This window comes from Leucoraja erinacea, chromosome 15 (genome assembly GCF_028641065.1).
Source record: "Leucoraja erinacea ecotype New England chromosome 15, Leri_hhj_1, whole genome shotgun sequence".
Lineage (NCBI taxonomy): Eukaryota > Metazoa > Chordata > Chondrichthyes > Rajiformes > Rajidae > Leucoraja > Leucoraja erinaceus.
In genome coordinates this window covers 30,869,584-30,897,183 of record NC_073391.1, presented here as the reverse complement: position 1 = coordinate 30,897,183, position 27,600 = coordinate 30,869,584, and the positions used below count along the sequence as shown (strand labels likewise).

The window sequence follows — 27,600 nt, the reverse complement described above, 5'->3', positions numbered from 1 at the left end:
CACCCGATCAAGAATCTATCTATCTCTGCCTTAAAAATATCCATTGACTTGAATAGTATAGTGACTTGGAAATAGTATAGTGGGAAAGCAATAGTGTTAAGCACAGTGAAATGTGTTGAGAGACTACATGGAGTTTAGGTTTAGTGTTTAAACAATTGCTTACTAAATATAGATGAAAGTCTGCAACTGTATCTTTTTGTAAACAGGTTTGGATCGCCAGTTGAATACCTCCCCCACATATTCTAATTACAGTTTTAATGACAGAGGCATGTAAAGGCAATGACATCTGAGGCTTTCAAAATGAGTGCAGTGGCTTGTGGTGACTCTTTGCATAAACACCTTGAGGGGGAGGTTACAGTGACATGCGCAAAAACAATGGGACGAGGAGTCACACCATATGACGTATCTCGGACAACCCTATTGTTTGTTTAATATAAAACAGACACAACTACCTGAAATGCCTGGATAGAATGGATGTGGAGAGGGTGTTTCCACTAGTTGGGAGAGTCTAGAACCAGAGGCCGTAGCCTCAGAATAAAAGGACGTACCTTTAGAAAGGAGATGAGGATGAATTTCTTTAGACTGAGGATAGTGAATCTGTGGAAAGCTGGAAGAGAGGTGGGGGCAGAAGAAAGTCCGGGAAGTTTTCCCACCGCGCCCCCACCAAGACCACCCACCTGAGCTAACCCTATTTTCACATGTGGCCCATATCCCTCTAAACTTTCCTATACATTTACCAATGTTGCCAATTGTAGCTGCAGATGGCCGAGGAGGTCAAGCCATTGTGTATTTTTAAAGTGAAGGTTGACAGGCTCTTGTTTACAATACAATCCAATCAGTTTTATTCGTCACTTGCACATAAAGTGCATGTGAAATGAATTTGTCAGCAGCGGTACAATGAAAAAGAACACACAAAAACACACTAAAAATTTAACACAAGCAGCATTCATCACTGTGGTGAAAGGCACAAAATTTCTCAGTCCTCCTCCATTTCCCCCCATGGTCGGGACCTCAACCCTCCGTAACTGCGGGCGTCCAGATGTGCAGACAAGATAAAAAGTCCAGGTAGGTCCTGAATCGGTGCCTCCCCACCGGAGACCGCGGCTTCAGGTTGGTGTAGGCCGCAGGCCGGCAGTCGGAGATTTAAAGTTCCCGCAGCCAGAAGCACCGCAGACCACAGGGCCGGCAGTCGAAGCTCCCCTCCAGTGGTCCCCGGCGAGGGACCCCGCTCCTGATGGTAAGTCCATGCCGCGCCCGCGGTAGAAGTTGGCCTCGGACCGGCCAGTCGGAAACGGGGCTTCTTCTTCTCCCGGGTCCCCAGCGAGGGATCCCAGGCTGCGGACGCCGCGTAGGCCGGAGCTCTCAAGACCGCGGCTTCAGGCTGCCGCGGGCCAGCGAACGGAGCGCTCCCCTCCGGCGACCCCCAGCGAGGGCTCGCCCGCTCCACGCCGAGGGTCGACACTGTGCCCGCAGCTGAAGCCCCGGGAGCGTCTGCAGGAAAGGCCGCACCGATCCTTTAGTAAGGGTGTCAAAGGTTATGGGGAGTAGGCTGGAGAATGCAGTTGGAAGGGAACGATAGATCAACAAAAAAGATAAGGGGGAAATCCTTTAAAACCGATGATGAGAAAAACTTTTTTCACACAGAGAGTGGTGAATCTCTGGAACTCTCTGCCACAGAGGGTAGTTGAGGCCAGTTCATTGGCTATATTTAAGAGAGAGTTAGATGTGGCCCTTGTGGCTAAGGGGATCAGAAGGTATGGAGAGAAGGCAGGTACGGGATACTGAGTTGGATGATCAGCCCTGATCATATTGAATGGCGGTGCAGGCTCGAAGTGCCGAATGGCCTACTCCTGCACCTAATTTCTATGTTTCTATGTTTCTAACCCTGATGGAATGGCAGAGTAGGTTCGATGGGCCAAATGGCCTAATTCTGCTCCTATGACATGAAATTCCTCATCTGATAGCTCGTTCCATACAACCACCCGAGTAAAAATGTTTCCCCTCAGGTTCCTATTAAATCTTTCCCTTCTCACCTTTAACCCGTGCCCTCTAGTTTAGTTATACAGTGTGGAAACAGGCCCTACTGCACACCAACTAATGATCGCATCCACACTAGTTCTACCCTACACACTAGGGACAATTTTATAGAAGTCAATTAACCTACAAACCTGCACATCTTTGGAATTTGGGAGGAAACCGGAGCACCCGGAGAAAACCTATGCAGCCACAGGGAGAACGTACAAACTCCATACAGACAGCACTCATAGTCAGAATCGAACCCGGGTCTCTGGCGCTGTGAGGCAGCAACTCTAGCTCTGCACCGCTGTGCCACCCTATTCCTGTTTTCTTGATTTCCCATGCCCTAGTAAAAAGACTTTGTGCATTCACCGCGTGATTTTAAACGACTTTACAAGATCACCCCTGGGCCTCCTGCTCTCCAAGGAACAAAGTGTTGGTTTGTCCAACCTCTCCCCGCAGCTCAATCCTTCCACTTGTCACGTCATTGCATTAATAACTCCTGACATGTCACCCAATGATCCATATTTCAGGTTCCATTAACAAATCTGGATTTAAGAAGCCACTACCAGTAAAAGTGAATTGAAAGCACCAGACTTATCATGCACTTGCCAATTCTGAAATCAAATCAGGGAATATTGAAATCAATTTCCCAATGGTTGAAGATAAAGTAACATTTTAGGTGTGAACGCTTAGTGATTTCTGGGCAGTGGGCAGGTGCTATAGACCTGCACGGGAAGGCAGATGCCCCCGCCCCCACGAGTCTCGGGCAGATGGGGCTCATCAGCCTGGGAAGGCAGTCCATCTAGGAGAGGGAAAACTTTGATTTAAAACCTCCACTGCCTTGTGACCGTATCCAGTCATGGAAAAGGCTCCAGGAGTAAACCTCAAGAAAATCCGGAGTCGGAGCCCCTAAGGCAGTTCGTCGTTGTCTACAATCTCGCCCTAGCAGCTCCTGAGATGGCGCTGGTGCTAAACTGTAACTGCTGTTCCTTTGGATCGATCAGCGACGTGGAGACGTGATGCATGGGCAACAACCTGTCCTCCATATGACATCGCCCAGGCTTGCATCTGACCAGGATGCATCACCCATGGTCAGTCATGACCGAGGGGGGCATGCAACTACTATTACTTGGTGATTTTTAAAAAAATGCATCTAGTACTCAAACACCAACTCTTTCCAAGAAGCGAGACCTGGGACTTGGATTAAATTAGTGGCAGTATAAGAAAAAGTGCTCACTAAACAGAGGAACAGCACTTCATTTCTTACATAATAGCATCACTGACTTCAATGTGCGAGATTCAACATCTCAGCTCAGGGACAAACATGTTTTTTTGGGTGTAATCACTTACATTCCTCCCGCAAGTCAGAATTGAAACATAAATCTTCATACAAATTCAACACTTATCCTTAAAGAACAAAAGTGATTCCAGGAATGATTGGCACTGAGCCTGTACTCGCTGGAGTTTAGAAGGAGGAGGGGTAAAGGGGGGGCTCATTGAAACTTACAGAATAGTGAAAGGCCTGGATAGAGTGGATGTGGAGGGGATGTTTCACTCGTAGGGAGAGTCTAGGACCAGAGGCCATAACCTCAGAATAAAAGGATGTACCTTTGGAAAGGAGATGAGGAGGAATTTCTTTAGTTAGAGGAATTTTAAAGTGGAGATTGACGTATTCTTGATTAATAAGTAGGGTTCATTGCTAGCTGATTTATTCAACAAGCATTAAGAGTTGGGGCTGTAAAATAGGGATGAGCATCCGTAGGAGGAAGAATGGTAAGGACCCGAACAAAAAAGGGTGCAGGCAAGAGAAAGAATTGGCCTCGACTCCCCCTCCACGATCTGGAATATCCTGGTGGCGAAGAGGACATGGGCTCCATTGTTAAGATCATTGATGCTTGGGCAGCTTACAACCCAGTGGTATGATTATTGATTTCTATTACTTCAAGTAACCCTTGCATCCCCTCTCTCTCCGTCCTTCTCCCACCCTAGTCGTCATATTAGTTTCATTGTCGTCCTCTTGAGTTTCACTGTCTGCATAACTTGTTATCACCTACCTCACAGCCAACAATGGACCAACATGGGCTCCCGGTTTCCTTGGTCGTCTTTGCTTTTTGCATATCTTGCATTCATTTGTTCTATTTACCTTCTATATTTCTTGTTTCCCTTTCCCCTGACTCTCGGTCTGAAGAAGGGTCTCGACCTGAAATGTCACCTATTCCTTTTCTCCAGAGACGCTGCCTGACCGGCTGAGTTACTCCAGCTTTTTGTGTCTATCCTCCCATATTCATACAGCTGCCAACAGCTGGATTTAGCTAAACGTTGTCAGTGTTCCCAATAGCGATCACACCCACAATGTTTAGCATTTAGAGTGATGGATCAAGACACTGACTGGTGCATGCTGAATAGCACTCGGGCCATTGAAGGCTTGCTGGCTAAATAACGTACAAGGGGAATGTTGGGGTAAGGGCTGAAGAGGGGGGACAATAAATATCAAAACTTTCTCAATAACTTCATTTCAAACATCTTTATTTACCAAACCAATACTTTGTCTGTGGTTAACATTATGAAAATATGTGTAGAAAGCAACTGCAAGTTCTGGTTTTGATCGATGATAGCCACAAAAGTGCTGGAGTAATTCAGCAGATCAAGCAGCATCTCTGGCGAAAAAGGATGGGCGACGTTTCGGTTCGGTCTGAAGAAGGGGTTCCGACCTGAAACGACATCCCTCTTTTCTCTCCAGATACACTGCCTGACCCGCTGAGTTACTTCAGCACTGTGTGTCTGTCAACACAAAAACTAGTAATTGAGCCACACAGCATGGAAACAGGTCCTTCAGGCCAACTCGTCCATGCCGACCAAGATGCCCCATCTGCGTTAGTCCCATATCATATCCATACAATTTCTGAGTATCCATTAAATGTTGTTTATAGTACCTGCCTCAACTACCTCCTCTGGCTGCTCGTTCAATATACCCACCACCCTTTGTCTGAAAAAGTTGTCGCTCAGATTCCTATTAAAGCTTGTCCCTCTCATCTTACAACTAAGTCCTCTGGTTCCTGATTCCCATACTTTGTGCATTCACCCCATCTATTCCCATCATGATTTTGTACATCACTATAAGGTCACCTCTCAGCATCCCAGCCTCCTGTGCTCCATGAAATCCTAGCCTGCCCAACCCCTCCCTATAGCTGAGGCCCTCGAGTCTTGGCAACATCCTCGTAAACCTCTCTGCACTCTTTCCTGCTCACTATGGATAATTGTGCATATGACATTCTCAAGTTCAAAAAGACATGGGTTTTTTTCTGTATTTGAATAGTAGATACAATTCAAAATCTTAGGGACTAACATCTTAGCTTTCCATTAGGTGCTTTGTAACCTTTTGGATTGAACTGTGGAGTTCAACATTTTCCTACCGCACGCAATGCTCCATCTTTTATGCTCACCAGCCACTGGGAATGTTTGACTTTCATTAATTACCTTCCTCCTTACAACATTCCAATCTCCTCTCCCCTAATATAAACAAGGAAAGGAAAATGCTTGTTTACAAAAAAAAGGACACAAAGTGCTGGAGTAACTCAGTGGGTCAGGCGGTCAGGACCTTTCTTCTGCCATCTGACGAAAGGTCCCGACCCGTATCATCACCCATCCACGTTCTCCAGAGATGCTGCCTGATTAACTGAATTACTCCAGCACATTGTGTCCTAGCTTGGAATTATGTTTACTCAAAACCCATAAAATTTCCAATTCTTCCCAATTCGAACGTTACGGACAAGAAACATCAATTATATCCCTACACAGATATTAGCACACTTTGTTTCCATTTTTTAAAAAAAATCCACTGTCTCAAAAGGTGCATCAGAAATTCTGATAGTACAACAGTGATGCAGCAGTAGAGTTGCAGCCTTTCAGCGCCAGAGACCCGCGTTCAATCCTGGCTGCGGGTGCTGTATGTACAGGGTTTGTATGTTCTCCCTGTGACCGCGTGCGTTTTCTCCAGTTTCCTCTCACACTCCCAAGGCGTACAGGTTTGTACGTTAATTGACTTTTGTAAAATTGTAAATCATCGTGTAGGATAATGTCACTGTACGAGCCGATCGCTGGTCGGCGCAGACTCAGTGCCCAAAGGGCCTTTTACCGCGCTGCATCTCTAAACTCTATTCTTATTTGGACTACACACTAATTGGTATGTGTACATAATTATGAGCATGTGCACACTTACATGGGAGTGTGCAAAAACGTGTGCTTGTGTGTTTCATCTGTTTGTTTAGTTAGAAAGATATTGTGGAAACAGGCCCCATTGTGTCCATGCTGGCCAACAATCACCCATACACTGTATCTCTTATGTCTCTAAAGTCAAAACACAAGGATCTATCCACAAAACGTGGCAAAGCATCAACTGCAACAAGTTATCTTTTAGCTTCAGTGATACAATGTTACCAATGTCAAGTATGCGACATTTAGAAACATCGAAACTGTAACTAAACTGCACTTGCCAGCAAGTGCTGCAAACACTGCAGGTTAGACAGTATCTGTGAAGAGAGAAAATGAACTGATGTTTCAGGGCAAAGACCCAGCATCAGAACCAAAATGATCAGAGTACAGACCGACAACATCAACCTCTTTATAGATCAGCACTAGACATCATGGCAACACAGCTGGTAGAGTCGCTGCCTCACAGCTCCAGAGACCCAGGTTCGATCCTGACCTCGGGTGCTGTCTGTGTGAAGTTTACACGTTCTCCCTGTGACCGCGCAAGTTTCCTCCGGGTGCTCTGGCTTCCTCCCACAAAGACATGCAGGATTTGTAGATTAATTGCCCTCTGTAAAATTGCCACTGGTGTGTAAAGTGGACAAGGAAGTGGGATAATATAGAACCAATGTGAAAGAGTGATTGATAGTCGGCACAGACCTGGTGGGCCGAAGGGCTTGTTTCCATATGTAGGAAGGAACTGCAGATGCCGGTTTACACCAAAGATGGACACAAAATGCCAGACAGGCAGCATCTCTGGTGAAAAGGAATAGGTGACATTTCGGGTCAAGACCCTTCTTCAGACTGAGAATCAGTTGAGTCTTGTTTCCATGCAGTATCTTTAATCTAAACTAAACTTCTTATCCAGGCACAAGCTATTGGAAGAAAACCAACGTTAAAAATATGAACAATCCCACAAGGAGCTGTATAGCACCTCAACCTGCATCATAATTAGTATCTGTGAGAGAATCTATGTGCCTCCACTTAAAAACACCAGGACTGGTTTGACAAGATTGACTGGATATCAACTAAGAGTTTAGAGATAGATTCAGATTCAGATTCAATTTTAATTGTCATTGTCAGTGTACAGTAGAGACAACGAAATGCATTTAGCATCTCCATTGAAGAGCGATACAGCATGGAAACAAGCCCTTCGTCCCACTGAGTCCACGCCTATCTTCTATCATCCATTCAACTCGTTCTATGTTATCCCACTTTTGCACCAACGATTTCTGGCAAATCTTCTTGCACCCTTTTCAGTTTGACAACATCTTTCCTATAACACGGTGACCAAAACGGAGCACGATACTCTAAATGTGGCCTGCACCAGAGTCGTACATAACTGCAGCATGACCGCCCAACTTCTATCCGTAATCTATCCCCCCCGCCCCCGATCAGTCTGAAGAAGGGTTTCGGCCCGAAACGTTGCCTATTTCCTTCGCTCCATAGATGCTGCTGCACCCGCTGAGTTTTTCCAGCTTTTTTGTGTAACCTTCTATCCGTAATACTCAATTCAGAATGACTCCGAGTTCCTTTATGGGGAGTGCACACATGGAACGTTGCAAGTAGCCGACCATCTCCCAACATGCCTGTGGACGTTCATCCAACACCTTCTGCAGCAGAGTTTGCCGATCCAAGATTGGCCTCATCCTTCACTTTGGAACCCACAGAAGAAGCACAAGCAAGTCTCTATGCACTTGCTAAGAGAGGAGGGAGAGGAGTGAGAAACACAAGACACTCACAGCATGGACACCCATTAAGACACTACCTGAACAACTTTGGACATCACAGGTACTCTCTTGTCTCCCACATCAGGATCTATTCCGCTTGGGTAGCTTACAACTCAATGGTATGAACATTGAATGCTCCAATTTTGGGTACACACAAAACCATTCCCCCTTCCTCCCCACTTCCTCCTTTCTTCCACACTTCTCTCCCGTGCTGCCACCTATTTCTCCCCTTCCACCTACACGGGGGTGCAGAGGTAAAGTTGCTGCCTTACGGCAAACCCAGAGACCCGGGTTCAAACCTGACTGCGGGGACTCATTGTACGGAGTTTGTACATTCTTCCCATGACCGCGTAGGTTTCTTCCAGGTTCTCCGGTTTCCTCCCACATTCCAAAGACGTACAGATTTGTAGCTTAATTGGCATTGGTAAAGAAGATTGTAAATTGTCACTAGTGTGTAGGATAGTGTTAGTGTTCCGGAATGGCTGGTCGGCGTGGATAGTGGGCCGTTTCCGCGCTTTATCTCTAAACTAAATTGCATTCCTTCCTCTAGCTTCACAATTCTTCAATCCTTTTGTCTCACACCTTTGGTCTTTTCATCTCTGACCATTGTCCAATCATTTCCCTCTCAACCTCAACCCCAACCCCTTACATCCCACCCCCCAGCTCACCCATTATCTGCCAGGTTTTGTCCTGCCCCTCCTCTCTTTTTTCCTCCTCGCAATCAGTCTGAAGAAAGATCATTAGTGTGGAGACAGGCCCTTCGGCCCACTGAATCCATGCAGGCCAGCGATCACCACATTCACTAGTTCTATCCTACACATTGGGGACAATTTACAATTACAGAAGCCAATTAATCCACAGACATGTACGTCTTTTGAATGTGGGAGGAAACCAGAGCACCCGGAGAAAACTGATGCGGTCACAGGGAGAACATACAAACTCCGTACAGCCAGCAGCCGCAGTCAGGATCGAACCCGGGTCTCTGGCGCTGTAAAGAAGAAACTCTGCCCCTGCGCCACCATGCCGACCAAAACATTACCTATCCATGTTGTCCAGAGCTGCTGTCTGACCCACTGAGTTACTCCAGCACTTTTGTCTTTTGTACTATCCTTATGTAACTGTTCAGCTTCCAAGATAAAAATTGATTTGTTATATCGCCAGGTCACTGCTACTGTGGCCTGCCATTAAGAATCTAACTTTACTGATCAATTCCATTAATTTGGGATTACCCTTACAATAAATTGAGATTTAATTGATGAGATGTCAGGTATCAAGTGAAAACAGATGGCTGGAAATCATTCTTTACATATTCCTTAGGGTTTTCAGTAGTTTAAATGGCACAGTGACACAGGGGCAGAGTCGCTGCTGTACAGCGCCAGAGACCCAGGTTCGATCCTGACGATGGGCATTGTGCCTGTGACAGTACCTTCATTCTCCCTGTGATCATGTCATTTTTCTCCGGGTGCTCCGGTTTCCTCCAACATTACAAACACGTGCAGGTATGTAGGTTAATTGGCTTCTGTAAATTGCCCCTAGTGTGTAGAGTAGAACTAGTGTATGGGCGATCATTGGTCAGCGCAGACTCAGTGGGCCGAAAGGGCCTGTTTCCAAGCTTTTGTTCGATTATCATTTAGCCCATTTTAATGTATGAAGATAACTTAAAGTATAGCCACATGCTCCCATCCCTACCCCCCTCCCCCCCCCCCTCCACCCTCACCCCCCCCCCCCCCCCACCCCCCCTCCCCCCCCCCCCCCCCCCCCCCCCCCCCCCCCCCCCCCCCCCCCTCTCCCCCCCTCTCCCCCCCCCCCTCCCCCCCCCCCCCCCCTCCCCCACCCCTCCCCCCCCCCCAACCCTTTCCTCTGTCTGTCCAGCATTAGAAACTCAGAGAATTGGTGAAAGATTACTCATTTTACTTTAGTCATGGATACAGCATGGAAACAGGCCCTTTGCCCACCGAGTCCACGCTGACCAGCGATCCCCGTACACTAGCACTCTCTAGTACTTATCCAAATTACTTTTAAATGTTCCTATTGTACTTGCCTCAACTAGCACACTCGGGACAATTTACAACTTTACTGAAGACAACTAACCTGCAAATCTTTGAATTGTGGGAGGAAACCAGAGCACCGGGAAAAAGTCCCATGCAGTCACAGGGGGAACATGCAAACTCCGTACAGACGTTCTCCCGTTCAACATCTTTTCAAAAGAGCGAACAAAGAGGCTGCATACTCTTTGATTTGAATATAGGTGTGACTCGAGTGTGCACCACTATTTACATCCCACTTTTGTGAAATTATTTGCAAGCCAGTAATTATATCCAGGTACCTTAGCCCGAACATGAAAGCATGAGTTTTGGAATAAACAGAATGAGCAACACAGACATGCAGGACTATTTTGCACTCGACTTGCAAAATAAATAGGTGATGCTCACGTGATGCTTGCACTCGTCTGGGGCAGAAGAATGAGAAACAAGTGTAGATCACTCAACCCTCAGCCTTGGTCAGTCATCCAGGTAGATGGTGGCTATATTTTTAAACCTCAGTGTTGGGTCATTGTACAGAGGCGGCACGGTGGCACAGCGGTAGAGTTTCTGCTGCCTTACAGTACCAGAGATCTGTGTTCGATCCTGACTACTGGTGCTGTATGTGCGGCAGACAGCATGTAACCGCATGTTTTTGCTCCAGATGCTCTGGCTTCCTCCCACACACCAAAAACACATGTTAAGGGCCTGTCCCACCTGGCGATTTTTTCAGCGACTGCCAGAATCATTGACTGACGTATCAGGTCATCGAAAAAGTCGCGGCATGATGACGTATTGACGCACGGTGTTTCCTCATTTTTTTTGTCCCCGCTGGATTTTAAAATGTTCAAAATCTTTTGGCGACCCTGATACGACGCCAGCAGTCGCCGAAAAATTCGCCAAGTAGGACAGGCCCTTTAGTAGGTTAATTGGCTTTGGTAAAAATTGTAAATTGTTCCTAGTGTGCACAATAGTGTTAGTGTACGCGGGGGGAGGATGAATCGCGAGGAGGAATGGCACGGGCTCGATGGGCTGATGGGCCTATTTCTGCGATGTATCTCTAAAAGTATTTAAAAGTTTTTTAAAATAGGGTGACAAGACGATGGGTGCAACCCAGACGGAATCTAAAAGCTGCTTTCAATCAGGATAATTAATAGCTAGCCCTTGATAATTAATAGTTAACCCCAGTCCCCTTCTGGCTCAACGCTTCTCAGATCTTTTTTCACGAGAGAGAACTCTCAGAAAACGGCCGGCTGGATGGAGCCCCTGGCATCTGAATTCACGTGCCAATGAAGTGGTCTTTTTGAAATCTTCAGCTTCTCGCTTCACTACCCACTGCCCCTCCGTCTGCTTCAAGGAAATCTCCACCATTCCAATGTCAAGAAAGGTAAAGAGACCCGAGTAAACACTAGACCTGAATAACAACCATCATTGAAAGATTAGTTAAACAAGGAACTGCAAATACTAGTTTACAAACATTCATTTGTGTTATTTGTGACGGGTGGAAGTATCGTCAAAGTTGACTGCCCTTTTCTCCTCTTAGAAGATACAGGAGCTTGAATGCACGGAACAGCTCCTTCCCCATGATTAGACTCCTAAACCAGTCATCTCATTCACCCCGTTCCCAAACGTGCCACTATATAGTCAGTTATAGAGTCTTACAGCGTGGAAACAGGCCACACCGACCAACATGTCCGATCTACACTAGTCCCACCCGGCTGCATTTGGCCCATATCCCTCTAAACCTATCCTATCCATGTCTAAATGTTTCTTAAACATTGCAATAATACTTGCCTTAACTACCTCCTCCAGCAGCTTATTTCATACACCCATTGCCCTTTGTGTAAAAATGTTATCCCGTCAGGTTCCCATTAAATCTTTTCCCCCTCACCTTAAACGTATGTCCTCTGATACGCGATTCCCCCACTCTGGGCAAGAGACTGTGCATTTACCCGATCTATTCATCTCATGATTTTGGACACCTCTAGAAGATTACACCTCATTCTTCTGCGCTATAAGGAATAAAGTCCTACCCTACTCAACCTTTCCCTATCCCCTGCACTCTTGCATTCAATTCCACTGATGGTTATTCATTTATTATGCTTTACTATTCTTTTACACTAGATTAGTTTAGATACAGGGTGGAAACAGGCCTTTCGGCCTGAAGAAGGGTCTCAACCCGAAACGTCACCCATTCCTTCTCTCCAGAGATGTTGCTTGACCCGCTAAATTACTTTCTATCATTCTATCCTGAGCACTAGAAGCCAATAAATCTACAAATCTGCATGTTTTTGGAGGAAACCGGAGCACCCGGAGAAAACCCACGCAGTCACAGGGAGAACGTACAAACTCCATTCGGACAGCACCCGTAGTCAGGACTGAACCACGGGTCTCTGGCACTATGAGGCAGCAACTCTACCGCTGCTCCACTTTATCACCCCACTACTAAGGATTGCACTAGAATCTTGCACCATTCTGCTGTTGTTGCACTCGTCATTGTGTTTATTGTTGTATTTATCATTACTGCATGTAGATTGTTTACTGTGCACCATTGAACAAGGGATTTCATTGCAGCTTGATGTATATGACAAATACTAATCTGAATGTGATCATGAACGTACACCAATCTATAATGTGCACTTGAGACAGCAAACATTGAGCAACATTTGAAATTGACGAGTTAATATTAAGGAACAAAAATTAATAGGCTTTATAGGTCACAACTAGAATCCCAACTCCTGTTCAATATACATAAACTATTATTGAAAGATTGATTTATGAATCATCCAAAGGAGGTATAGTAATGCACTTAAGAGAAAAAAGTACCTGCTGACACAATGTCCATGACCATCAAAGGAATGATGATTTGACCAAGGGAAGCTGTGAAAATAAAATCTGATTATCCGAGATAATATTTGGCTGGGACGCAAGGATTGAGTTTGCAATTGGCTAAAGTGGATGTGCAGAGGGTGTTTCCACTAGTGGGAGAGTCTAGGACTTTAGCCTCAGAATAAAGCAACATACTTTTAGAAATGCAAGGAGGAATTTTTTTAGTTAGAGGGTGGTGAATCTGTGGAATTCAGTGCTGTGGAGGCCAGGTCAATAGTTATTTAAAAGGCGGAGATTGACAAATTCTTTATTAGTACGAGTGTCAGGGGTTATGGGGAGAAGGCAGGAGAATGGGATTGAGAAGGAAAAATAGATCAGCCATGATTGAATGGTGGAGTAGACTTGATGGGCTGAATGGCCTAATTCTGCTCATAATTTATGAATTTGTTGAGATTGTACGTTAATTGGCCTCCAATGATGGATTGATGGATAAATTACAGCACGTAAACAAGCCCTTCAGCCCACTGAGTCCACACTAGCCATCGATGACATGTGCACACTGGTTCTATGTTATCCCACTTTCTCATGCATTCCCTACACACTGGGGCCAATTTACAGAGTCAGATTAACCTACAAACTCGTTATGGAGAGATGGAATAGTCAATGTTTTGGGTCGAGACCCTTCTCGCTGAGGCAACATCTATGGAGAGATGGAATAGTCTTACATACATACGTACTCTCACTTAAGCAGTATCTGGCAAGTCATCATATCGTTACAGCAATTAAAGTTATGGACTAAATGCTGGTAAATGGGATTTGCTGGTCCATATGGATGTGGAAAGCCAAGGACCTGTACCTATGCTGTACAAATCCATGAAGCCACCATGTCCATGTCCATTCAAAATAACACCATGGGACCATCTATGTCCAACATTCAAGCCCTGGTTTGACATCGTACATTAAATACAGTACCTCCAACATTACACCACTCCTCAACATTGGACTGGAGTTCCCTTTGACTTTGTTGCTTTGATCTCTGGAGTGAAACGTAAACCAAAACTTTGATTCAGAGGATTCAGAGGGAACGGCCTCTGCGGAAGGTGGAAAGGGGTGGAGATGGGAAGTTCCATCTTCCATCTACTGGGAAGGGGGGTTCCCTTTTTCCATCATTGATGAGGCCCTCACACGTGGCTCCTCGGTACCCCGCAGCTCCGCCCTAGCTCCACCTCCCCCTAGTCGCAACAGGGACAGAGCTCCCTAGTCCTTTCCTTTCACCCCATCAGCCGTCGCACACAAACCATAATTCTCCAACATTTTCACCACCTCCAACGGCACCACACCATCTTCCCATCTCAACCCCTTCCCACTTTCCGCAGAAACCGTTCCCTCCGCATCTCCCTGATTAACTCATCCCAAGTCGCTCACGTTTGTAGGTTATTTGGCTTCTGTAAAAATTGTAAATTGTCCCTAGTGTGTAGGATAGTGTTAGTGTACAGGATGATCGCTGGTCGGCACAGAGTCAGTGGGCCAAAGGGCCTGTTTTCGCTCTGTATCTCTAAAGTCTCAAGTAAACTAAACACTGTGCAGATGTGGACTTATCTGCCAGAAGCTCCCAGTTTATCTTCGCACTGCATTCCCCTGCACCATCACTTCAGCCATGCATTCACCTGGGCCACACACGCACAATCCAGTGATTGCAATCTTCTTGGCCAGGATAGAGTGGTTGTGGAGAGGATGTTTCCACTAGTGGGAGAGTCAAGGACCAGAGGCCATAGCCTCAGAAGAAAAGGATGTACCTTTACAATGGAGATGAGGAGGAATTCCTTCCGTCAGAGGTTGGCGAATCCGTGGAATTATTTGCCATGTCATTGGGTATTTTTAAGGCGCAAGTTGACAGATTTTTCATTAGTATGGGTGTCAGGGTTAAAGGGGGAGAAGGCAGGAGAATGGGGTTGAGAGGGAAAGATAGATCAGATGACTGAATGGCAGTGTAGACTTGATGGGCCGAATGGCCTAATTCTGCTCCTAGAATTAATAAACTTATGAACACACACACACGCATGCTATTTCATGGCATCAGTAACAATACAGAATTTGCAACCTCCGAGAACCCTGCACTAAACGGCAACACAAGGCCCCACCTGCAGTGACCCAATTCACGTGCTACTGAACCCGCTTTTATCACCAGTGCCGGTTTTCATCTCCTGATGACTGTTTGAAGACAGAACCTCTTGGCGGAGACTGATTGCGGCTTGAGGGAAGAACAGTACGCACTGTTTCTGCAGTTCAATTTGCATGCCCCAGATAAGGCAGAACACATGCCAACTCGAGAGGATACAAAATAACAAATCCGGAGTCTTCAGTTTGTATCTGCATCATCAACTTGTTCAACTCCAGCTACCATCCCACATCACTGCGTGATCTTGTTATTATTACAGGGAGTGGAAGAATAAAAGCCACGAGATATACAACTCAAATTCCCGTTAAAATGCCAATAAAAACCTTGTAATTACATGATTTTGTTTTTCCCTGTTTACTTGGAAAAAGAATGATGAGCATAAAAGACCCCATTTACTACAAACAGAACAAAACGTAGCAAAGTGCTGGAAGAACTCAGCGGATCAGGAAACAGCTGTGCATGAAATGAACCCTTTCTCAGCCAGTTTCAATCAATCTGAAGAAGGGTCCTGACCAGAAATGTCGCCTGTCCATTTTCCCTCCAAAGATGCTACCTGATCTGCTGAGTTCCTCCAGCACTTTGTGTTTTGCTCAAGATTCCAACCTATCGATAGATATAGAACAAATAAATGAATGTTTTTCAAAAAATTTAACGACGATAAAGGAAATAGGCCATTTATAGCTGTGGACTAGGTGAAATGGGGTTACATACAATGAGACTCAACAAGACAAGTTTGAAACTAGTACAAGACTTGGGTGGAGGGGAGAGACGGAGAGAGGGGGGATGCAAGGGTTACTTGCAAGTAACAGCTCCATCCAAGACTGAAAGAAATTGCACTGAATTGTGGATGCAGCCACATCAAGCAAAATAACCTCCCTTCCATTGACTCAATTTCCACATTGTAAGTTAGCTAGTTACTATCTTTCTCATTGGAGACCCTCGGACTATTTGTGATCGGACTTTACTGGATTTTATCTTGCGCTAAACGTTATTCCCTTTATCATGTATCTGTACACTGTGGATAGCTCGATTGTATTCATGTATTGTATTTCCACAGATTGGTTAGCACGCAAAAGCTTTTCACTGGACCTCGGTACACATGACAATAAACTAAACTAAAAAACAGGAGAATAAAGCATGGAATTAAATGAGAGAGGTACGGTGGGCAGATATGAACATTGGGGGGGAGGGCAGTCATTGGCAGTAGGGTCTGGGTGATGACAAATGGAATGAGTGGGGGAGGGGGAAATAACTGAGTCAGAGGGGTTGGGGTTGCTAATTTCCATGTGAAGAAAAGTAAAGGAGAAAAACTACTCCCAAAATATTAGTGTGCATAAGTTCTAGGATACATCCTCACCACGTCTACTCTATCGAGGCCTTTAACTACTATGTATGTTTCAACGAGGTCCCCCTCATCCACCTAAACTCCAGCAAGTACAGGCCCAGCACCTTTAAATGCTCATTATATGTTAACCCAATCATTCCTGGGATCATACTCGCAAACCTCCTCTGGACCCTCTCCAAGGCCAGCACATCCTTCCTCAGGTCTGGGGCCCAAAACTGCTCACAATACTCTAACTGAATTTGATCATTGCTTTATAAAGCCTCAGCACTGCACCCCTGTTTGTGTATTCTAGCCCTCTCGAAATAAATGCTAGCATTACATTCACCTTCCTTACTACCGATTCGACTTGTTAATTAACTTTTTGGGAATCGTGCACCAGCCCAGCTCCTGTCCCTCTCCTCTGCACCTGCGATTTCTGAATTTTATCCCCATTTAGTAAATAGTCTACGCCTTTATCCCTACTGTCAAAATGCATGTCTCCACACTTTGCTGCACTGAATTCCATCTGCCACTTCTTTGCCCGCTCTCCCAACCTGTCCAAGTCCTTCTGCAGAGTCCATGCTTTCCCTACACTACCCCTCCACCTATGTTCTGACAGTTTTGCATGCTGAGGTTATCTGCATCTGTAACATGGTTATAACAATTAGGCACTTACTTCGCTTGTTTCATCAAACCAATATTTCAAGTACTAGAAAAACTGCAGAGATTTCTATAATTGAAGCTGCTTAAGAAACAGAGGTTCACAGGAGGTCAGTAACTTGCTCATAAATTTCATACTGCGGCTCACAAGGAGCCAAATAAAATATCGTCATCTTTTTCCTTTCAATGTCACTTTTCCAAAGGAAAAGATTACTTTGCTTTTCATATGTTATCTTTTGTATTTACTTTTTAGGATCTGGGCATTCTGAGAAGAGATAGAATGAGAGAGCAGTCGAAGCATAGAATGAGAGAGCAGTAGAAACAAAGAACTGCAGATGTTGGCTAATACACAAAAGGGCACAAAGTGCTGGAGTAACTCAGCAGGTCAGGCAGCATCTCTGGAGGGCATGGATCGGTGGTGTTTCAGGTTGAGACCTCTTGGGGCTGATTAGTCTGAAGGGTCTCGACCTGAAATGTCACCTTTCCATGGTCTCCAGAGATGCTGCCTGACCTGCTGAGTTACTCCAACACTTTGTCTCCTTAAGACTAAGAGGGCTTTCTGTTCACTGGACCTTAACACATAGATCTGATGAAATATCTGTGGGGTTTGGCAGGTTGGATACAGGTTGTTGACTCTTGGTGCAGGGATTAGGATCGGCCATTAAGGGCAGAGAGAATTCCTGACTCAAAAGGTCTCTGATTGTTTAACATTCTCTTACCCACAGGACAATGTATTTAAGATGGATTTTTGGACACGATGAATAAACCGAACATCATGACGAGTTGTGAGCCTCAGTACGTATAGAAGCTTTGGTGTCACATGCGTGGAATATTTCGACTGAAGTGCATGACCTCACATTATATTCCATCTGTCATGTCTTCGCCCATTTACTTAACCCTTGAAGCCACTTTATGCCTGTAGATGGTTTATGCATGCAACCTATAATGTAGCTACCTCAATATCACTAACCACGCCCAGTCATCTCAGTATAACTGCGATATCTTCCCCATGCTCCTCCCTTGGTTCCAGTATGCCTGAAGACTAGATGCAGTCAGTACTGGGACGTGTTTGACATGTGCCTTTATTAAAGACTCAGTAAAGTTACAGTGTGTCAGACTGGACTCCTTTACATGGTGTCAGTAAGTTAAACGCACGCCTCCTGTTTATTGGGTTTTATTTGCTCCTAGTTTTACTAGTGTTTAATCCCCTATTTACTATGGCATTCTCGTGCCGCAAGCCCTCTCCCCTTGTCTTTGATGCTGACATTGCGGAGCGGTGGGCTACTTTCGTGATGGACTACAACCACTTCATCAACATCGTGCACCGAAACGACCCTGATGCGGTCAAAGCCTCACTCCTGCTGAACCTTGCCGGTCCCGATGCTATGAAGCCTGCTCAGGCTTTCGCTTACAATCCAGCGGTCCTGGATGACAACGACCAGGTCATCGAGCCGGCGGAATCTGCCAACGACCCGGTATGTCTCTTACGCAAGTTTGCGGAGATTTGTGACTTGTACTCCAACCGTATATTGGAGCGGGCTAGATTCTTTACAAGGAAACAGCAGCCTGATGAACCTGTTGAATGTTTTATCGCTGACCTGCGCTACCTTGCTCAGCGGTGCCGTTTCGAGAACATGCGTGATCAGCTCACCAGAGATATTTTGGTCACCGGCATGCTAGATCAGAAGCTACGAGCAGAGCTGCTGTGAAGATCGGATCTCACCCTGACTGAGGCTATGCATGCATGCCGAATAGCTGAGGTGGTTGCCCCGCTACATGGGCAGAGGGGATCTGACAATCGGGCTATTCATCTGACTGGTGATGCCATGCCCCGTCGCAAGCATGACAACGTTCGCCCTGCACCACGGCTGACTTATGCCGCTCAGGTCCCGCTTGTCAAGAAGTGCCCCAACTGCAATTATGTCCACTCTATGCAGTCGTAGTGCCCAGCATTTGGTAAAGCTTGTAATTTCTGTAAGAAGATGAACCATTTCTCAGCTGTCGCTCCCGTGGGAACGTTCCTCCAGCTCCCAGACAAGTTTTAAACAACCTTCAACAAGTTGATAACGAATTTGGTTCCCAGTCTTCTGTCGACACTGCCCTCGACTCTGAGCCCAGTATTTCCATGGGAGATGCCAGTGTTTATTCTCTCCTTCATAATCAATCTCGCCTCAGACTACATTGCCACTCTATTTGTACCAGCAAAACCTGGATTTTTTAAATGTATTGGATCAACTCTGATAAAATCAAAGGGCTAATTCTCGAGCTTACGGAAGAGATGCACGGACTGTTCCATCTGCTACGGTCAGGCAAACTCCTCCATTGCCATGCTGTGAGAACAGAGAGGTTGAGAAGGAGTTTCTTCCCAGAGGCCATTAGGACTGTAAACTCCTATCTCACCAGGGACTAACTTTACTGAACCATTCTACTGTTTTTTTTTTAAAATTGCTGTTTTTTTGGTTTTAGCTTTTTTTTCTCCCTTTTTCCTTCCGCCCACAATATTTAATATGTAAAAGTATATGTAATTCTGTTCCATTCTGTTTGTAGTTTGTTTGGGTGTTTGTTTGTTTTTTTGCACAAAGTCCGTGAGCATTGCCACTTTTCATTTCACTGCACATCTCATATGTGTATGTGACGAACAAACTTGACTTGACTTGACAAGCGCAAATTGCAGTTAGACAATAAAAAAGTTCCACAGGGGGAGAGGGGGTTGGTTGGCAGCTATTTATTATTTTTATAATAGGTTTGGAATACGATGGGGAAAAGTGTTTAATTTTGCAAGCAACATTGAATAAGAGGGTTGGGTAGTGAGGAGACGGTGACAATAACATTAACCAATCTTCAATAATACAAAGGAGGCATTGTCCCTCAGGATCAATGCACATTATTCAATTGAGCCAAGGATAAAATAATTAATCATAACCTAGAATACATAACACATATTTCAGTAGTTTGCATGACCTAAGATTAGGAATAGGATTAAGAATGAGCCCAGAAATTAAATAGATAGATTCATAGATTGTTGGCTCCATGTTTCGCTAACAGTCAAGTAAACAAGTCAAATGCCTGAACATGCAGCCAAGGACGAGAGCTAAAATCAAGGTCACGCATTCTGCATCTGGCTTTCTCAAAGAATAGGTGGTGTATTGTGTTAAATTCAGAACTATTTAAAAGTTTTAGTGTGCAGCCTGCATGGATGTAACAGCATTTATGAGGATTTTGCCAGGACTAGAGGGCCAGAGCGGCTAGGGGTTTTTTTTTCCTTGTAGGACAGGAGGATGAGAGGTGATCTTATAGAGGTGTACAAAATCACGAGAGGAATAGATTGGGTAAATGCACACAGTCTAATGCCCAGAGTAGAAAGAAAGAGAGGACATAGGTTTAAGGTCTGAAGAAGGGTCCTGACCCAAAACATTATGTATGCACTCTCTCCAGAGATGCTGTCTGACCTGCTAAGTTACTGCAGCATGTTGTGTCTACTTATTTTCCAAGTTTGCCGCCAACACAAAAAAAAAGACAAAGTACTTGAGTAACTTAGCGAGCCAGACAGCATTTCCAGAGAACATGGATAGGTGATGTTTTGGATTGGGTGCTTTCTTCAGACTGATTGTAGTGGGTGTAGGGGGGGGGGAGAGAATGCTGGAAAAATGGAGGGACAGGACAAAGTCTGGCAGGTAATAGGTGGATACAGATGGGAGGGGTTGATAGGCAGATGGTTGTACAAAGGCCAGATATGAAAAAACAGAAGGTGCAAGACAAAATGATTGATGATTTGCGAATTGTGAAGTTGGAGGAAGGATTGTAGGCGGGAGGGAGAGAGGTGAAATAGGTGCCTGGATGGACACAGGGCATTGGGGGTAGAAAGGAGGGGAAGAAGAAAGGGGGAGGGGTGGAAAGAGATGTTTGGTAGATATGTAAAAGTGGAGAATTCGATGTTCGTGCTGGTGGGTTGTGAGCTGCTCAAGCAACCAATACAACTAGGTGGGACAATCTGTAGTGCATAAAACTGATTCAAGGAGACAGGAGCAAGTCGATTGTTGAGTCATACAGCTTGGAAACAGGCCCTTCGGCCCAACTAGCCTATGCTGACCATCACGCCCCATCTAAACTATTCCCACCCGCCTGCATTTGGCCCATATTCCTCTACACCTATCTTATCCATGTACCTTTTGTCCAAATATATTCTAAATACTGTGGCAGTATTGGCATCAACTATCTCCTCCAGCAGCTCGTTCCTTACACCCACCAGCCGTTGTGTAAAACAGTTGCTCCTGAGATACAGATTAAATCTTCCCTCTCCATCACCTTAAAGTCATGTCCAATCTTTTCGACTTTAGAGATACAGCTTGGGAACAGGCCCTTTGGCCCATCTGTACACTAGCACTATCTTACACACTAGGGATAATTTACAGAAGGCAATTAACCTACAAATGTCTTTGGAGTGTGGGAGGAAAGCAGAGCACCCAGAGAAAACCCACGCTATCACAGGGAGAATGTGCAAATTCTGTACAAGATAACACCCATAGACAGGATCGAACCTGGGGCTCTGGTGCTGTGGGGCAGCAACCCTACCGTTGCATCACGAGTCAGCAAACTGGAACATGGAATATAATATGCAAACATGCAAACATGCGAGGTCACACTAGGAAATCAGAGTGTTTATTAAATGATGAAAGTGTTGATGTTCAAAGGGTCCTTGGAGTACTTGTACACAAATCACCGAAGGCCGATATGTAGATGCAGTAAGCAATTGAGCAAATGGCACATTAGCCTTTATCACGAGGTTTTCATTAGAGCAGTTAAGTAGTCTTATTGCAGTTAGACTTGACTTTAGAGATACAGCATGGAACAGGCCTTTCGGCCCACTGAGTCCCCAATACCATGTGGGTTTTCTCTGGGTGCTATGGTTTTCTCCCACACTCCCAAGGCGTACAGGTTTGTAGGTTGATACAAAAAGCTGGAGTAACTCAACGGGTCAGACAGCATAGACACAAAATGCTGGAGTAACTCAGTGGGACAGGCAGCATCTCTGGATAGAGCAAATGGGTGACGTTTCAGGTCGAGACCCTTCTTCAGACTGAGTCAAGGGAGAGGAAGATACGGAGATAAGGAAGTATAAGGTGTGAAAACGAGACAAAGGGGATGGAGTGTGGAAACAGGAACCTTACGCTTCCTTATCTATGTATCTCCCTCTCCCCTGAAGGGTCTCGACCTGAAACGTCACCCATTCCTTCTCTCTAGAGATGCTGCCTGTCCCACTGAGTTACTGCAGCATCTTGTCGCTATCTCCTTTTCATATCGTTTAATCATCATAATCATACTTAATTAGCCAAGTATGTTTGACAACATACAAGTAATTTGATTTGTGGTACAGTCATACTAATAAAAAGCAACAGAGCACACAAAATACATTTTAACATAAACGTCCACCACAGTGACTCCTCCACATTCCTCACTGCGATGGAAGGTGAAAAAAGAAGTTCAATATCTTCCCTTTGTTCTCCCACGGTCGGGGGCCATGAGCTATCCGTTGGCGGGGTGATCAAGGGGCGATCAAGCTCCTGAATCGGGGGGGGGGGGGGGGGGGGGGGGGGGGGGGGGGGGGGGGGGGGGGGGGGGGGGGGGGGGGGAGTAAATCTCAGCTCCCCCGCATCGGATGATCCGACCCCGGGTCGGAGCTACTTTGTCGCTCCCGACTCGGTCTCTACCCGAGACTGTGAGCCACGCGATGTTGAAATCCGCATGAGCATTGATCCCAGGCAAAGAATCGGCTCCAATGGCAAGTCCACGTCCCAAGGTGGGTATCGCAGTCAGCCCCGAGCAAGGCCTCCAGCTCCATGTTGTTAGGCCGCAGAGCGACCAGAGATACGACCCGGAAAACAATCGTATCTCCGGCAAGGGAAGAGATTGAAAAAAAAGTTGCCCCCGACCCCCCCCCCCCACATAAAACAAGAGCAGGTTTACTACTATGTAATCCACTAAACTCTTATAGAATCACAGATCAATGACAGGAGGCACATTGGTTTGTGCATCAGCCAATATATATTACTAGAACACATTCGCAAACAGCTTATTTTGTTTTATGTGATTACCTAGAACCCCCCTGTGCTTTACTATCTAGTAATTACTTCTCCACATGGAGGCATAGTCATACAGAACCTCTGCTCATCCGGTCAAGGTGCCCCATCTACGCTAGTCCAATCTGCCCACGTTTGGCCCATATCCCTCTAAACCTTAGAGGCATGAAGAAGGGTCTTCTTCTTCTCTTTTTATTGCGTATGGCGAGTGCAGCCTAAAGTTGTAGGACAACTTGTTTTATTTGATCTTATTTGATTGTGCACGCCGGGTTGATTGCATTCGGTGAAATAGAGCAGACCACGTGAAGGTTGCAATCTCCCACGCCAAGGTCTGAAGAAAGTTAGAAGAAGGATCCCAACCTGAAACGTCACTTATCTATGTTCTCCAGAGATAGTACCTGGCCCGCTATGTTATTCCAGCACTGTGTGTCCCTCTAAACTCTTCCTATTCATATATCTGTCCAAATGTCTTTTCAATATTGTTATGGTATCTGCATCAACTATCTCCTCTGGCTGCTCGTTCCATTTACCCACCACTCTCTGAGTGAAAAAGTTGCCACTAAGGTTCATATTCCCCCTTCCCCTCTCACCTTATTGTATGCCCTCTGGGTCTTGATTTCCCCACCCTGGGGGAAACCAAGAACCAGGGTAGGGGAATTTACTGTCAAGTACCTATGGCAGCTCATTCCATACACCTACTGCCCTCTGAATAAAACCATGGCCCCTCAGGTTCCAATCTTCCCCATCGCGTTAGAATAATAGGGACTACTACATCTGTCAGTCTGAAGAAGGGTCCTGACCCTAAATCTCGTCTGTCCATTCTCTCCCTAGATGCTGCCAGACTCGTCGAGTTCCTCTAGCACTTTGTGCCTTGCTCAAGATTCCAGCATCAGCAATCTCTCATTTTTTCAGTCCATCTGCTACACCTGCATGTCTGGCAGTTGCACAATACAATATTGAATGTGTTGCCTATTCACAACAATCTCCATCTTAGACTGGACTCATACAGACGTCCTGTGTAGAACTTGGAGAACCACAGTTTGCTGTTCCTACTTCAAGTATCTCAACACTCATCACAGTATACAGGTCCACCACTGATTTTCTGCATCCATGGTTCCAGAGTCTCTCTGGATTATCTGTTTTGTTGGACCAACAGAGGTCACGGCCCCCAAGAGGAGTCAAACAGAACCAGAATGGTCCACCTAAGCCGGCGAGGAACCGAAATACCGGTTTGCAAAGTCGGCCTCAGAAGTCGGCTATGGGAAGGGCTCTGCTGGTTCTGGCCGGCACAGAGTTCCAGAGCCCGGGACAAACTCGACCCGCCGAGCAGCACCGAAGTCCCGATGAGGTCGTGATCGGCCACGTCACCCGACCTAGGACCACATTTTAGGGAGGGGGGGTGGGGAGGCGTTCCGGGGAGGGATTTCAACTACGCTCTTGTAATTTTGTCCGGATTAAAGGAGGTGCCAGAAAATGGATGGTGCTCTTGTATGAACCGAATAAGTCAAATAGCATCCTGGAATGTCATTTCCTGCAAGTAGTCTTCTGTCGCATTGTTTCCAAGCCACCTCTGCTGCGCAGCTCAAATTTTCAATAATTTGTATAATTAGTGAAAAATTACAAAATGCCAAACTAGCATTTGGCCCATTACTCGTTCCAGTACCTCAACTCGTTTCACTGAACACCTACACTCAGTACGCCTTGGCCTACACGACCTCCCGGTTGCCAAACATTTTAATTCCCCTCCCCATTCCCACACTGACCTTTCTGTCTGGGCCTCCTCCACTGTCAGAGTGAGCCCACATGTAACTGGAGGAACAGCACCTCATATTTTGCTTGGGCAGCTTACAATCCAATGGTATATATTGAATTATTTAATTTCAAGTACCCCTTGCATTCCCTCTCTCCATCCCTCCCCCACCCTAGTCATCTTGCTAATTTCACTGTTCTTATCCCTTCATTTTCATCTCCTTCTCGGCCAACAATGGACCATTGTGGGCTCATTGGCCACCAGAGCAGTCTCTGCTTTGTTCGGTTACTTTTCATACCTGACGTTTCGCTGACTATTGGTCTGAAGAAGGGTCGTGGCTCGAAACATCACCCATTCCTTTTCTCCAAAGATGCTGCCTGACTCGCTGAATTACTCCTGCATTTTGTCTATCTTCGGTGTAAACCAGCATCTGCAGTTCCATCCTACACACCTCAACAAGAACAGCACATCTTAGCTTCCTGAACATTACACCATATTATCGTGAGGGAATCACCAGAAGATCTGGTGAGGACTAGTAGCCATAGAGTTATACAGCATGGAAACAGGCCCTTCAGCCCAACTTCCCCACACCAACCAACAGGCCCCATCTACACTAATCCCTCTACCTGCCTTAGGTCCATATCCCTCTCAGCCTATCCTATTCATGTACCTGTTTAATTGTTTCTTAAATGTTGCGATAGTCCTTGCCTCATATACCTCTTCCGGCAGCTTGTTCCATACACCCACCACCCTTTGTTTGAAAAGGTTACCCCTCAGTTTCCCATTAAATTACCCCCCAGCTTACACCTATTTTTTCTGGTTCTCAATTCCCCTACTCTGGGCAAAATACATTGTGCGTTTACCCCATCTACTCCTCTCTTGATTTTGTACACCTCTAAGAGGATCACCACTCATCCTCCTGCGTCCAAGGAATAAAGACCTAACCTGCCCAACCTCTCCCTCCAGCTCAATCCCTCGAGTCTTGGCAACATCCTCGCAATTTTCTTAAATTAGTGAAAAATGACAAAATACCAGGCTATCATTTAGCCCCTTACTCATGCCAGCCCCTCAACTAGATCAGCCATGATTGAATGGCGGAGTAGACTTGATTGGACAAATGGCCTAATTATGCTCCTATCCCTTATGAATATTAACTTATTTTGGAATTTGTTATACATTTGATATACATTCATGATGTATCTCTGGCTTCCACCTGCCACATCAGGGCAAGGATAAGGGACAACCGAACATAGAACATAACAAACCATTGTTTTTACCCCTAAATTATACAAATTGACAGCATGTTAGATAATTCCAAAATATCCAGTATTTATTTAATTTAAATAGACCACAACTGTTTAGAAAACATTCCCACTGTTAAAAATTGAATCCATTGTTAACATAGAGCAATTAATATTAGTTGAAAAATGGCTTGCCTTTCATAAAATAATCATACACACACACAATGTCATTGCATCAAATGCACATGCAAGCAAGGCCAATCAACCACGACAGCCCTCTGAGGAGCCGTTTAATAACTCAAATTCCCTCAAAATAATTGGCATACAATAAGTGAATACGTCAAAGTGCAATAATTCACTGAAGAAAATGTACCAGCCATTTTGCACACATCCATTTCATAAAAATGTAGATACAATGAACGGGCAATTACTATGAAGTTGAGCAGCATCGCAAGTAAACTTCCATGTTCTTTGAAATCAGCTGATCTACCAGAACTGAGATCACATTCGCATCTGCTCCAAAAGGTGAACACACAACCACCCACACCCCGATCTCACCCCCCAAAGCACACCGTTCATTTTGACAGTCTACTCCATTCACATGTCATTGGATGGTTGTGCAAACTGTAAGTGAAAAAGCTTAAAAAGACAAAACCTCTTGAATTAGGAAGATTAGAAATCAACCCCAAACACACACACTCAAGCTATTAGGAACTATACCCATAACCTAACACAAAGTTTAAAAAAACACAGCAACACATTGAATGAGGAAACCAAAACAGGACGAAAACATGTAAAAAAAAAAATACGATTTTCAAAAGGAAAGCAAATGAGCTAAAGGGAATTCAAAGTGAATTTCAATGTGTGTATATATATATATATATATATGTATTTTTGCAATTAACATAGACAAAGCGAGATTCACGCAGTTGGGGGGAGGGGGAATGTAACAGATGTTGATGAACCCGAGGTGGCTACAATGTAGCGAGCAGAACGAGTAGCTGAGAAGGGTTCGTGTTTTAAATGGAAATGATATTTAAAAGGCCACGGCGCTTTGTTTCCGCTTACCTGAGCTTGCACCCCGGCCAGCTTGACAGGGAAGATGTGAGGGAGCAAGACCACTATTCTGAGCAGGATCTTGTCCATGTCTTTCCTTGTGGCGGCTGCTGCCCCGGCCCCGGCCGCTGCTGCAGGCTCCATCATCCCCTCCTGTCCTGCTCCTGGCTCCGGGGAAGAATCGCAACACTCGCCGCCGCCGCCGCCACCGGCCGGCCAGAGTCCCGCCCCCCTTCCCCCACCCCATTGGCCGCCCGCCTCGCTCCGCATCTCCATTCAAAACTTTCCCCGCCCGCTATTGGTCGCCCGGGCTGTCACTCAGACCGGTTCCAGGGCCTGGCGTCACGCGCCTGCCAGCAGGGGTGGGGACCACTAGTCGCTTGTTTTTGCAAACCAAGAACCATCATCGCCTCATCATGGCAAGCAGAAAAGCTTTTGCTTTCTCTTTTATTTCTGTACGCCGCCT

The 27,600-nt window shown here is 45.6% G+C and overlaps 1 protein-coding gene across 1 annotated transcript in view; it reads right to left on the bottom strand.

The window, feature by feature from the left end:
• wbp1la (WW domain binding protein 1-like a) overlaps positions 1 to 27,365 on the bottom strand; it is a 64,245-nt gene extending 36,880 nt beyond the window's left edge. The window contains exon 1 of the mRNA XM_055647015.1: positions 27,147 to 27,365. Coding sequence (XP_055502990.1) covers positions 27,147 to 27,281 — 135 coding nt within the window. The 5' untranslated portion in view covers positions 27,282 to 27,365. The remainder of the gene's footprint in view (positions 1 to 27,146) is intronic.
• Positions 27,366 to 27,600: the final 235 nt, after the last annotated feature.